Source organism: Budorcas taxicolor, chromosome 22, assembly GCF_023091745.1.
Source record: "Budorcas taxicolor isolate Tak-1 chromosome 22, Takin1.1, whole genome shotgun sequence".
Lineage (NCBI taxonomy): Eukaryota > Metazoa > Chordata > Mammalia > Artiodactyla > Bovidae > Budorcas > Budorcas taxicolor.
This window is the reverse complement of record NC_068931.1, coordinates 24772019-24785130: the sequence shown is the minus strand read 5'-3', so window position 1 is coordinate 24785130 and position 13112 is coordinate 24772019. Positions and strand designations below refer to the sequence as shown.

Genomic DNA, 13112 nt, shown 5'->3' with positions numbered 1-13112 from the left:
AAGAATACTGGAGTGGGTTGCCATTTCTTTCTCCATTATATATGGGGTATTTGTCTATATATCTATCTATATACTCCTCAGAAGGAAACACCAAAAATAGCCACAAGTAAAAATGAAATTTTGAAATAGCTTTGCAAGAGCTTTGCAGCACACACTTGTTTAATTGCATTAAAAGCATCATGAAATGCACACATAATTAAGATATTTAGAAAAGATTTTGTTTGGTCAGTTTCAGCATGCATTGTTAATACCTTAAGTTAATAAAAACTATGGTTTTTTTATGATGTTACATTTTAATAGAAGAGGTACTTTTTATTCTTGATAGAACTGGTGGTGGATGTTTTCCTTTGGAATATTGTTTTATACACATATTATAACATTTCAAATAGCAAAATATTCATTTGATAAAAATGTAAGTAGTTTTCAAATAATAGTCTTCAAACAGTTAATATGGTCTTCCAAAAGAGATCAGAGTCTTAAAATAAGGACAGCTGATCCTCTAGACGTTTCTACAGAGACAAAGAGTAAAATTTCACATGTATCTGGAACCACAGTTATTAATACATTCTCCTCCCCAATTGCTTATTTTTCAAATAAAGTCATCTCCAAATCGGCCTTAGGAGGAGGAGTCTCTTGCAAAAACAGAAGGGGAAAGAAAACAGTTAAATAGAATAATCACAAGTCTCATTTTCACTGAAGTAGATTTCACACAAAGGCAACACAAGGCAACTGTTGACAGTGTCTTTTAAACAGCCAGGCAGTGTCTGCAAAGCCTGAAGATTGGAAAATCTATATGTATATCAAATGTATGTATAAAAATCCATCCTGAGGTCTGTGAGAGAGAAGTTCAATTTCCCTTTTCCCCCAAAGTATGCATGGTGTATATGCTAACTTACTGAATTCATCCTTCATGCAATTCCAGTTTATTAAAGAGGTTAAAAATTTATAAAACTCTGATGGGATATGGTTTTAATGCTTCATCACACTACCCATCATTTGCTTTTCAATCTAGATCAGAATGATCTTTCCCACTTCCCTGCAGTCACCTACCTGCACAGCTAATATTTTCTGAATACTCTCTTGAGAGTCTGTCTGGAACTTGGCCAGCCTCATCTGGCTGTAGAAGACCACCAGCTCGAAGTGCTTCTGCCACAACTTGTGTATCCTCCTTTGCAGCTGACAGAACTACAGGGGAGAGGGAGGGGGGCAAAAACACAAGTCAGAGCGGGAGAGGAAATTAATGGCAGTGTTCAAGAAGAATGATGGAGGGAAATATAGAAAGCAGTCAATAGCCCATTCCGCACTGTATGGGCCTGACAGGAATTTCACAGTCTCTTGATTTTTCAGCCCACTCATGTGCATTCATCAGAAACCAGTCACATCTGGCCGCCAGGATGGGGGGTTAATTTTCTCTAAATGCCTCAGCAGTTTTGTTCTAGCTGAAGCAAACTCTGTGACTGCAAAGCTGATGAGTAAAATATTTCTACTTCACCCAGTTTAACTCAAAACCGATAGCCTCAGGACATATTGAACCTTTCTTTAAAAATAATCTTTTGCAGCTTCTTTGAATGGCACATCAGGTCAGGCCAAAGTTTAAAAATGCAACTTGAAGATGTTGATGGACACTGTCGACTTCTTTTTTTCTCCTCATAAAGCCTTACAATGGCTTGGCAATGTGTGCTTTAGAGCATGACAAAACTAAAGAGAATTAACTTAGCCATCAACTGCTAGGGAGAACAATAACAGGGAAGAAATTTCCAGCTAGAATTCCCTATTAATCTACCTCCCTCTGACTATGTGACATAGGAACATCTCACTGCACTCAAGTACAGTGGATGTGACATTCACAAGTGACTTTAATTGTAGAAACTATACAGAGAAAGAAAGATTTCTCCTGTGAGGCATTCTCCATCTTTTGGAAATTTAATATAAAAACAAAAAAACCACAGTAGAAGTGTTACCAAGGCAATCTACACTTGTCCTTCAACAGCTAGCATAGCTGTACCATACAGAATTGCTATAATTATTTTCAAAAAAATAAGCTTCATAAAAATTAACCCAAAAAACATTAAAAATATTACTCATAAGTTTCTATAAGTGAAAATGCTTTTATTTTTTGGTAATATGAATAACTGTTTATATTGCTTTCTTTTTAGATGTGTTTTCCAGAACAAAGAAATAAATACCAAAATTTTCATATCAAATATTTCTTCATAAAAGAATTAAAACATCACATAAAATGGCCATTTTATGTTCTATTTATTATTTTGGGTACTGGTTACATTTAAGGGAGGCTTGCAAAACTTCATCAAGCAGTGCCCCTGTAACTTGTGGAGCTTCCTGTGTACATATTTCAATAAAACAGTTTACTTAAAAATCACCATCTTTAAAGTAGCTACATGCTGCTACCTGTGAATTCTTTATGTTTATGATCTTCATCATGCATTGAAAAAAGCTACACATAGGTATCTAGGTAAATCCACAGAAAACAAAGTCTCTATTCTTGGTTAATTGGTTCATTTAGGATGAAAAAAAACCTTGCCTCTAAAGCTATTTTATCTTGGTAAATGCTGAACTACATTACTTGAGATTAGTTTCTGAGCACTTCAGATAATTTAGGCTATTGAACTAAATGGTAAATCACTTTTTAAAGAGGAAAATCTGTCAATATTAATTTTTCTGTAATATTTCAATATTTATTTAAATAAATACTTAAATAATTTTAATATAATATTGAAAAATTTCTGCCAACTCTGACAGCCAGTGGGGTGAGGGTATGCTGTATCTATATATTCATTAAGACACTAGAACACTTTACTCAAAGTATTATTCTATTACTACGATGTACACAAGTATGACAGAAGGCAAATAAAAGGAAGATGAATTCTAGAAGATTTCCTAAAAGTGAAGGTAAGCTTTTTTACACAAGTGGAAATTCCTCAATGTGTGGAAAATTTTCCAAGTGGGAGCTTATCAACCAGCGAGAACTGGATGACAATGTTTCCCACACCCACATCTTAAATGAGGAGAAGCTGCTGTATATAGTAAGCCAATTTTATTCACTGTTCTGTGCTCTAGCTTAAGGTAGCCACAAAGGTCTTAAGTTAGTACTTTAAGTAGTAACTGAAGCTACTTAAGTAGAGATGTTTTTTAAGTATCAACTAAGAAAGAGCAATATCTCAAAAATCTATAGCTAATAAGCCTTTGCAAAAAGATAAACCAGGAAGAGAATAATTGAAGACATTCTTAAAGAAGAATCAGAATCTAATAAAAGTCACATATATATGCATACATATGCACATTAAAGACAATATAATGATCAACTATATCTATATAAACATATATATATATATATATATATATATATATATGGAAAAATATTTAAGACCTGGGAAGGACAGTTGATTAAGAGTTGGTCATGATGACACCCTTTTAGGAAAGTGGTTATGATAAAAGTCCAATTGTAAGATGTCAGCCAACAATGATCACTCAATAAATACTTACTGATACTAACTCAATAAAGTGAAATGGTAAAATTCTGGTGTCAAAAGTGAACAAGTGAATAAGATGTTTAGGAACTTACAAAATAATGGAAGAAGAGAAAAAAAATAAACCAAGTAAATGCAAGACTCACAAAAATACATAAAGGAAAAATCAAAGAAAGAGAGCTTGGGCTCCAAAATCACTGTGGAAAATGACTGCAGCCATGATATTAAGAGATGCTTACTCCTTGGAAGAAAAGCTATGACAAACCTAGACAGCATATTGAAAAGAAGAGACATTACTTTGCCTGAAAAAGGTCCATATAGTGAAAGCTATCGCTTTTCCAGTAATCATGTATGGATGTGAGAGCTGGACCACAAAGAAGCTGAGTGCCAAAGAATTGATGCTTTCGAATTGTGGTGTTGGAGAACACTCTTGAGAGTCCCTTGGATACGAAGGAGACCAAACCAGTCAATCCGAAAGGAAATCAGTCCTGAATATTCATTGGAAAAACTGATGCTGAAGCTCCAATATTTTGGCCACCTGATGGGAAGAGCTGACTCATTGGAAAGGACCCTAATGCTGGGAAAGATTGAATCGGGAAGAGTAGGGGATGACAAAGCATGAGATGGTTGGATGGCATCACTGACTCAGTGGACATGAGGTTGAGCAAACTCCAAGAAATAGTGAAGGACAGGGAAGCCTGGTGTGCTGCAGTCCATAGGGTCACAAAGAGTCAGACATGACTGAGCAAGTGAACAACAAAAGAAAGAGAGAGAGAGAGTTGAGTGGAAAAGTCCTTCCACAGTTGAGTGGAAAAGTCCTTCAGGCGGATGCAGAATTCAGGTGGGATCAAAGTAACTGAAACAGTTTTTGATCTCATCAACTTCAATTAACCCAATATTTTTGGAATGAAACATGCCAATGATTGCATTACTGAAGCATAATCATTTCCTGAAATGATGACATGCCTGCTCTCTCATTCAGACAGGAAGGTGAGGTAGGATGAGGAAGTAAGTGATAGAAGAAACAATAAAAGACAGAGAGGGACACAAACCCACTGGGTGGAAGGTTAGCAAGGGCACTCTGAGGACTTGCTGTGTACTCAGAAGGAAGAATGGAAAGCCACTGCCAGATGGACTGGCCTACAAGCCCCAAGCAAGGATTTCAAGAATTTTGGAAGAGAATGGAATATTCTTATAAAAGTCTAAGGAGGAGCAATATTAGTGCAGGAAGAGTCATCTTGGGAAAAGAACCTCAACTTCGTTGCCCTTGACTTTGTATACAAAAGGAGGAAGTGAGGGATCAATGATGTCAGGAAAGCGGAATCAGGAAACAGCTGGTATGTACTTTGAACCATTTTGAATGGGAAAGAGGAAGAAAGAGTTTTCTGACAACGGTTTCTGAGCAGTTCAAATATGTACCACACTTAGTAGTCTGCCTCTAATACCTGCTTTGTGAACTCTTTGCTGAAGGAAGCTCAAAGTTGGAATGCATTGATACTTCTTTTGAGATAATGATCACTATGTATGTACCTATTTATGGGGAGGAAAACCAGTCAATGTCCATTTTGACATGACGTTATGGAGACAGAGCTGGTGATTTTGTGTCAACGTGAGCACTGTGTATAATGTACCCTTGTGAGTACTGCATACAATGTACAATACTCCATTTACACATTTGGTAAAACATATCTTCTGATTAAATTTAACTAGGTTCTTGACATTTATTTACTCTTTAAAGCTAGATACTTGTTGACAGTAAAACAGAATAAATTAATATCGTCACTTATAAGATGGGGGCTTCTGTGATAGCTTAGTTGGTAAAGAATCTATATGCCTGCAATGCAGGAGACTCCAGTTCAATGCCTCCAGTATTCTGGGCTTCCTGGCTCAATTCTTATAAGAATGAGAGATTCTTCATTTTCTTGTTTTAATACACTAAATTATATGAATTTTTAACATCTCAGTTACTTTGTCTGCCTATATAAATTCATGATAGCTGCTGACTCCTATATATCACATAAACCTGGCTTTAATATTAAATGCTATGTTGCATAGATCATACCACACAAATCCTCTAAATGGGTTTACATGTGTGTAAAAATACAATATGCTAAGAATAAAGTAACACTATTTGATATTTCAATTACAGGTTTCAAAAAAAAATTGGACTAGCCATAATCAAATCAGCACCAAAATATCATCTTATACCATTCTCATGTTCTTAGCATAGAATTCAAAATTTCAGAGCACCACCTTTTCAGTTATTTTCCAGGGCTAGTTTTTGTTGTTTACTTTCTAAGTCATATTCAGCTCTTTTGTGCTGCCATGGACTGTATCCTGCCAGGCTCCTCTGTCCACGGCATTTCTCAGGCAAGAATCCTGCAGTGGGTCAGTGGGTTGCCTTCTCCTTCTCCAGGGCTAGTGTGGAGCATAAAATGGTCTGGTTTACATTATGGTTGACACGAGAATAAAGTAAAGCCTTGCTCTGCCTAGCTCAAAGGGGACAACTGGGATACATTGTGAAAGACAGTGAAATAGTGTTGAAGGATCTGTTATTTACTGTCAAGGGAAAAAAAGTATTCATAAGTGTGATTTTTAAAATAGGCTCTCAAATTATTTGATAGTTCTACCCTTTAAGAAATTAAGCAGAATTCTCTTCCTTTGAGTCACTTAGTGACTCTCTTGTACTGAATAGAATATGGTGGAAGATAGAATGCTACTTCCAACACACACACACACACACACACACACACACACACACAGAGCTGTGACTTCTATCCTGGGTTTTCTCTCTCATTCTCTCAGATCATTTGATCTGGGGGAAGCCAGCTCCCATGTTGTGTGAGCAGCTCTGTGGAAAGACTCACATGCTGAGGAAATGAACAACAGCCTTGTGAGTGATAATGGAAGCAGATTCTCTAGCCTGTTCAGATGACTGCCACTCCAACCAATGACTCAATGGCAATCTTGTGGGAGACCTTGAGCCAAAACCACCCAGCTAAGCACCTCTTCATTCTTGACCCTCAGAAACTTTGTGAGAAAGTGAAGCTATATTGGTTTAAGCTGTTACATTTTGGCCCAATTTCTTATGCAAAAGTAGTTAACAATGGGTTCTTAATTCTTCTCTCCTCTTTGCCGAGCAAGGAAATAATTTACCATCTGTATTTTCTGAATGCAAAGTAAAAGCGTTCTCCTAATTTGTTGCTTGGTTTAAGACTGAAGTTGATTTATTAGTAATAAGAGGGTGATTAATAAATACTTATTGATTGATGGAATGGTTTGTACCATCTAGGAGCTCATTATTTTAATTGAAGAGAGTATAGAAGAACTGTGATTTAATAATCCCAGAAATTTAAAAATGATTCATTATCAACAATATTTTCATGTAATACATCAATATATTAAAGGAAAAGAATCATTCCCAAAAGAAGTTGATATGAATTAACACTGAACAAAAACAATCAACAATGAAAAAATTATTTTTTGCCAACAATGGCAAAATAGGAAGGAACAGAGAAAATTTCTTTAACCTGTTAAAGGGTATAAACCAAAACCTTCCAACAAAGTTTACTAAATAGAGATACTTTAGAAACATTCCCAAGAATGCCAAGGAAAAATAAGTAAGGATATCAGGAATCAATACCTTTAAAATTTCATTGGCCAAAGCAATAATAAAATAAAAAAGATAGGTATAAGAGGAAGAATATCTACATGGAAAATTCAGGAAAATCTATAAATCAATGATAGGAGGTAATGAGAGTTTAGGGACATTTTTTTCCTACAAGAGTAGCATTGAAAAAGATCAGTAGCACTTAAAAAATTAGTTATAACCAAATCTGAATTGTAATTTTAAAATTCCATTCATAACCACAATGTAAAATGTAAGATGCTGGTGGTGGCCTGCTGCTTTGTGCTGTGCTCAGTCGTGTCAGTCGTGGCCGACTCTCTGCAACCCCATGCACTGCAGCCCGCCAGGCTCCTCTGTCCATGGGATTTCCCAGGCAAGAGTACTGGAGTGGTTGCCATTTCCTTCTCCAAAGTGTAAGATCAGTTCAGTTCAGTTACTCAGTCGTGTCCGACTCTCTGCAACCCCATGAACTGCAGCACGCCAGGCCTTCCTGTCCATCACCAACTCCCAGAGTTCACTCAGACTCACGTCCATCAAGTCAGTGATGACTCACGTCATCCAGCCATCTCATCCTCTGTCAGCCCCTTCTCCTCCTGCCCTCAATCCCTCCCAGGATCAGAGTCTTTTCCAATGAGTCAACTCTTTGCATGAGGTGGCCAAAGTACTGGAGTTTCAGCTTCAGCATCATTCCCTCCAAAGAAATCCCAGGGCTGATCTCCTTCAGAATGGACTGGTGGGATCTCCTTGCAGTCCAAGGGACTCTCAAGAGTCTTCTCCAACGCCACAGTTGAAAAGCATCAGTTCTTCGGCACCCAGCTTTCTTCACAGTCCAACTCTCACATCCATACATGACCACTGGAAAAACCATAGCCTTGACTAGACGGACCTTTGTTGGCAAAGTAATGTCTCTGCTTTTCAATATACTATCTAGGTTGGTCATAACTTTTCTTCCAAGGAGTAAGCATGTTTTAATTTCATGGCTGCAATCACCATCTGCAGTGATTTTGGAGCCCCCCAAAATAAAGTCTGACACTGTTTCCACTGTTTCCCTATCTATTCTAGGTTTTAATCTATTAAAGAATATGTAGAGGTTTATAAGGTAAATTTAAAAACATTTTTGAAAAATATAAAATAAGGATTGAATAAATGGAGATATAACATGTCCACATATGTGAGGAGAGGATCATGGGCATATCAATTTTTCATAAGTTGTCTATAATCTCATCAGGGTTCATGTGACCTGACCTAAAGTTCGTATGGATGAACAAAGGACTGGGAACACCTAAGGTGACTGTGAAATAGAATAAGCTCAAATACTGTACTAAGAGCAGTATCATCATTGGAATGGATAAAAAACAGTTGATCAAAAAAAGAGAGCTGAACAACAGAAATATTCATATAAAATACAGAAATTCAAAATATGATAAAGATAGCACTTAGGTCAGTGGAGAAAGGATGGCATAATTAGTTTTCCCTGTACAAAGATACAACACAAATTAGATCCTTAACTCACGATATCCACTAAAACAAAAGCAAGATAGATTAAAATGAGAAAAGCTAAACTTTAAGATTTTTGTATGGAAATATGACAGGCTAATTTTATGACTTTTAAGAGAGGAATGATTTTTTTAAACTAAATATTAAAATAATAAATTCTAATGGAAAGTAATGACAAATTTAATTACATTCAAATGTTTTAAAAACTTACAATTTAGAGTAAAAACAAGCCACAGGCTTAGAGATGATATTAATAACACACAGCTGATAAGGATTAATTTCTTTAACAAAGAAAGAACCCTTAGAAATCAATAAGAGAAACAACACAGCAATCTACCAGAAAAATGGGCATATAATACAAAAAGGCAACTCACAGAAAAGGAGAGTTATTTGGCCAATAAACATTTGAAAACATATTCAAGCTCCAGCTGAGTCAAACATACTTCACACTCATAAGGCTGGTAATTACTTAGAAAAAAAAAAAATTGTCCACACCAATCATTGGTAAATATGTAGGAAAATCTGAAATTTAATATATAGTTCAAATTTGTTCATAATTTGATACAAAGACTTTATTCATTTTTTGATGCGGACAGTTTTTAAAGTCTTCATTGGATTTGTTTCAATACTATTTTGCTTTCTGTTTTTGTTTTGGTTCTATGGCCACAAGGCTTGTGGGATCTTAGCTCCCCAATCAGGGATCAAACCCACACCCCCTGAGCTGGAAGGTGAAGTCTTAATCATTGGACTGCAAGGGAAGTCCCTTATACGAAGACTTTAAAGAGCAATTTGCCATTATCTATTGAAGTTGCAGGCATATTTTCCCTTGATCCAGAAATTGTATTTAAATCTACAAATTCTAGACGAGTGATTCTCAAGACCAGAAGGATTAGTATCACCCCAGAGCTTGTTAGGAAACAGGCATTCAGACTCACTGAATTAGAAGCTCTGAAACGTAGCAACTGGTGTCTTAACCAGACCTACAAGTGATGTAACACATCCTAAAGTCTGAGAGATAATGCTTTTGAAACGGTCACAATGTATTATCAAGGAAACAAAATAAAGCTCATGTATAGCATAACTTGCAATAATGAAAATTTGGACATCTGTCTACTCTTGAGGAATGAAAAAAAATACACTTTGGTATGTTCATACCCTAAATCTTAGCATTTAAAATAAATACCCTAAAATTGCAAGTGATATACATAGTATAACATTTATATAAATAAAAAAGAAAACTGGGACTTCTCCGGTGGCACAGTGGATAAGAATACATCTGCCAATGCAGGGGGCATGGGTTCGATTGCTGGTCCTGGAAGAGCCAACATGCTGCAGAGCAGCTAAGCCCTTGCACCACAACTACAGAGCCTGTGCTCTAGAGCCCAGGAACCACAGCTACTGAGCCCACAAGCTGCAACTACTGAAGCCCTTGTGCCCTACAGCCTGAGCTCTGCAAAAAGTGAAGCTGTTGCTGTGAGAGGCCCATGCACCGTCACTAGAGAGTAGGCCCCAGTTGCCGTAACTAGAGAAAGCCCGTGCAAAGCAATGAAGACCCAGCACAACCAAAAAGAAAGAAAACTAATAGTTATTTTAAAGTAACTACTACATAAAGGTAGTATTGAAATCACAGATGAAATGGTAAACACTAAAAAAAAGGCTAGTAGTTTAACTCTGAGAAAGGAGGAAGTGAAGGGAAAGTCACTCAGTCACATCTGACTCTTTGCAACCCTGTGGACTGAAGCCTACCAGGTTCCTCTGTCCATGGGATTCTTAGGTAAGAATATTGGAGTGTGTAGTCATTCCCTTCTCCAAGGGATTTTCCTGACCCATGGCTTGAACCTGTGTCTTCCACATTGCAGGCAGATTCTTTATCGTCTCAGCCACCAGGGAAATTAATTACTATGTAAACATAGTATTAAAAACATAGACGAAATGATGAACACTAAGAAATCATCACAGATGGTGACTGCAGCCATGAAATTAAAAGATGCTTACTCCTTGGAAAAAAAGTTATGACCAACCTAGAAAGCATATTGAAAAGCAGAGACATTACGTTGCCAACAAAGGTCTGTCTAGTCAAGGCTATGGTTTTTCCAGTGGTCATGTATAGATGTGAGAGTCGGACTATGAAGAAAGATGAGTACCAAAGAATTGATGCTTTTGAACTGTGGTGTTGGAGAAGATTTGAGAGTCCCTTGGACTGTAAGGAGATCCCACCAGTCCATTCTGAAGGAGATCAGCCCTGGGATTTCTTTGGAGGGAATGATGCTAAAGCTGAAACTCCAGTACTTTGGCCACCTCATGCGAAGAGTTGACTCATTGGAAAAAACTCTGATGCTGGGAGGGATTGGGGGCAGGAGGAGAAGGGGACGACAGAGGATGAGATGGCTGGATGGCATCACTGACTCGATGGACGTGAGTCTGAGTGAACTCTGGGAGTTAGTGATGGACAGGGAGGCCTGGTGTGCTGCGATTCACGGGGTCGCAGAGTCGGACACGACTGAGCGACTGAACTGAACTGAACTGAAGAAGAGGCTAGCAATTAACTCTGAGAAAATAGGAAAACAATAGTATTAGAAGTAGGCAGATACAGGGTTTGGTGTACAACTGTCTATACTGGTTTTATCATCCAAAGCAAGTATGTCAAATATCAAGATTTACAAAACTGGTAAAGGTACACAATGTTCTATTATTAAAATTTATTTATTCACTTATAGCTTACACATAACTTTAAATTATTGTATGTTTGGTTGTTTCTAAAAAAAAAAAAAAAGCCCATCGGCTAAGTTGACATCTCTGTAAGAAGGGTATCCTCTATACACTGTGATGTGGGATTACTTGTGGAAAATCTATTGAGATTCAGAAGCTGAACAATGTTTTGGTCAATCCAGTATTAAAACCTGAGTTTAAAAAATATCCTATTACCCTTGACCATTGGCTAACATAAAATATTTGTGCTTTTTTGTAAAACAAGATTTCTATTATATATCTCCTCAGTGTGACTGGAAACATAATAAAAGAAATACCCAAGGTATATGAGTTTACATCAATAAGGAAAGAATCACTCCTTCTAGACATTTTATAAATTGCTAAAAAATTTTGTATTCTCCCCACCCTGCTCACATATAAATACAGATGTTGAACAGTTACTTTATAATTTATTTCATACTAAATTGAAAGACATATGTAACTCATTTTTATGAGAATCTGAATTTGAGGAGTATTAGAGGAGGGTTGGTGGCACATCCCTTGGAAAAAGTATAAGGGTATATAAACTGATTAATGCAGCTTTGGAGAAAGTTGTTTTATAACCCCTCAAATTAATCCTCAGACTACAATTGATTTTTTGTGATTTAAGTTTTCTAAAATTATCCCTAATAGGAATAATGTCAATAACAGTTTCATGTCAATCGTGTTGATATCATAAAGACTATGTTAAGTCAAAGTTTTAAAAGGCAACAACAGATATTAAAAATATATTAACCTAGATAAACAGAATTCTTTGCAAGCTTAAACATACATTGTATGTTACTGTGTTGGGAACAATAGCAGACCAGTGCGTTTTTTCTTTAAGAAAATTCCTTAACTTGTCTGTGTGCATTATAGAACATAAATATCTTTGCAAACATACTTTAGATAAAATTAAATCATTTTTAGAGACATATGGTGCCAAAAATTAACTCCCCAAAGACATAATTTAACTGGCTTTTGCAATTTAGGAACCCTGGAAAAAAATAAAGGGAACATTTCAAGGAAATGAGAAGTGTCCTTATAATGAATTTCTGCTTATAAGAATCAGACATAACAACAGTCTTTTTAATTAAAATACAAATACCATATGTATAGTTATCTGAAAATGAACTATAAATTGTTTTGCCAGAAAACAAAGACCAGTCAATACTGAAAAAACAGAAGTCCCTTGAAATAAAAGGTAATACTTGGCAGGACTGATAGTTCTGGACAGCCCTCAGTTCTTCGTGAATAACAATTTGTCCATTATTATACTTGTTTTCAATGCAACTGCTGAAGATTTGACTCTATGAGACAGATTATTAAACAATACCTCATATATACATTTTGGAAGAAAAGTATCCTTCTGAAAAGTGGATGGTAGTTTAAAAGAGCACAAAAATCTTCTGCATACACAAGGAAAATCCATTAAAAATCCAAACACAAGAAAAGACATTCAAACAGGAAATTAATAGAATCACTGCAAGAAACAAATCTCATCAATGCAACATGCAGGACAAATATGAGAGGTGTGGAGCATTTCACATTCTCGAAGTAAAAACCACTTCCCAGTACACTAGGGTGGGAACTGGGTATGAGTATGTGGTGCTGGCCATGTGTGACAATTGTTAGGGGGTACAGGATTTCTGAGGGATGTATCTGTGTATGCATGCATGGATTAACTCATCATAGGTATCTGAAAATTTGCAAGTACATCTGATGTCACTGCTAGTGAGCTTGAGAATTTCATAGGTGAGAAACCTTCAGCC

The 13112-nt window shown here is 36.5% G+C and overlaps 1 protein-coding gene across 1 annotated transcript in view; it reads right to left on the bottom strand.

Annotated features, from left to right (window-relative positions):
* Positions 1 to 13112, bottom strand: part of CCDC178 (coiled-coil domain containing 178) — a 374413-nt gene that overhangs the window by 36179 nt on the left and 325122 nt on the right. Inside the window, exons 19-20 of the mRNA XM_052660209.1 lie at positions 13039 to 13111; positions 1051 to 1184 (exon numbers count right to left, since the gene is read on the bottom strand). Coding sequence (XP_052516169.1) covers positions 1051 to 1184; positions 13039 to 13111 — 207 coding nt within the window. The remainder of the gene's footprint in view (positions 1 to 1050; positions 1185 to 13038; position 13112) is intronic.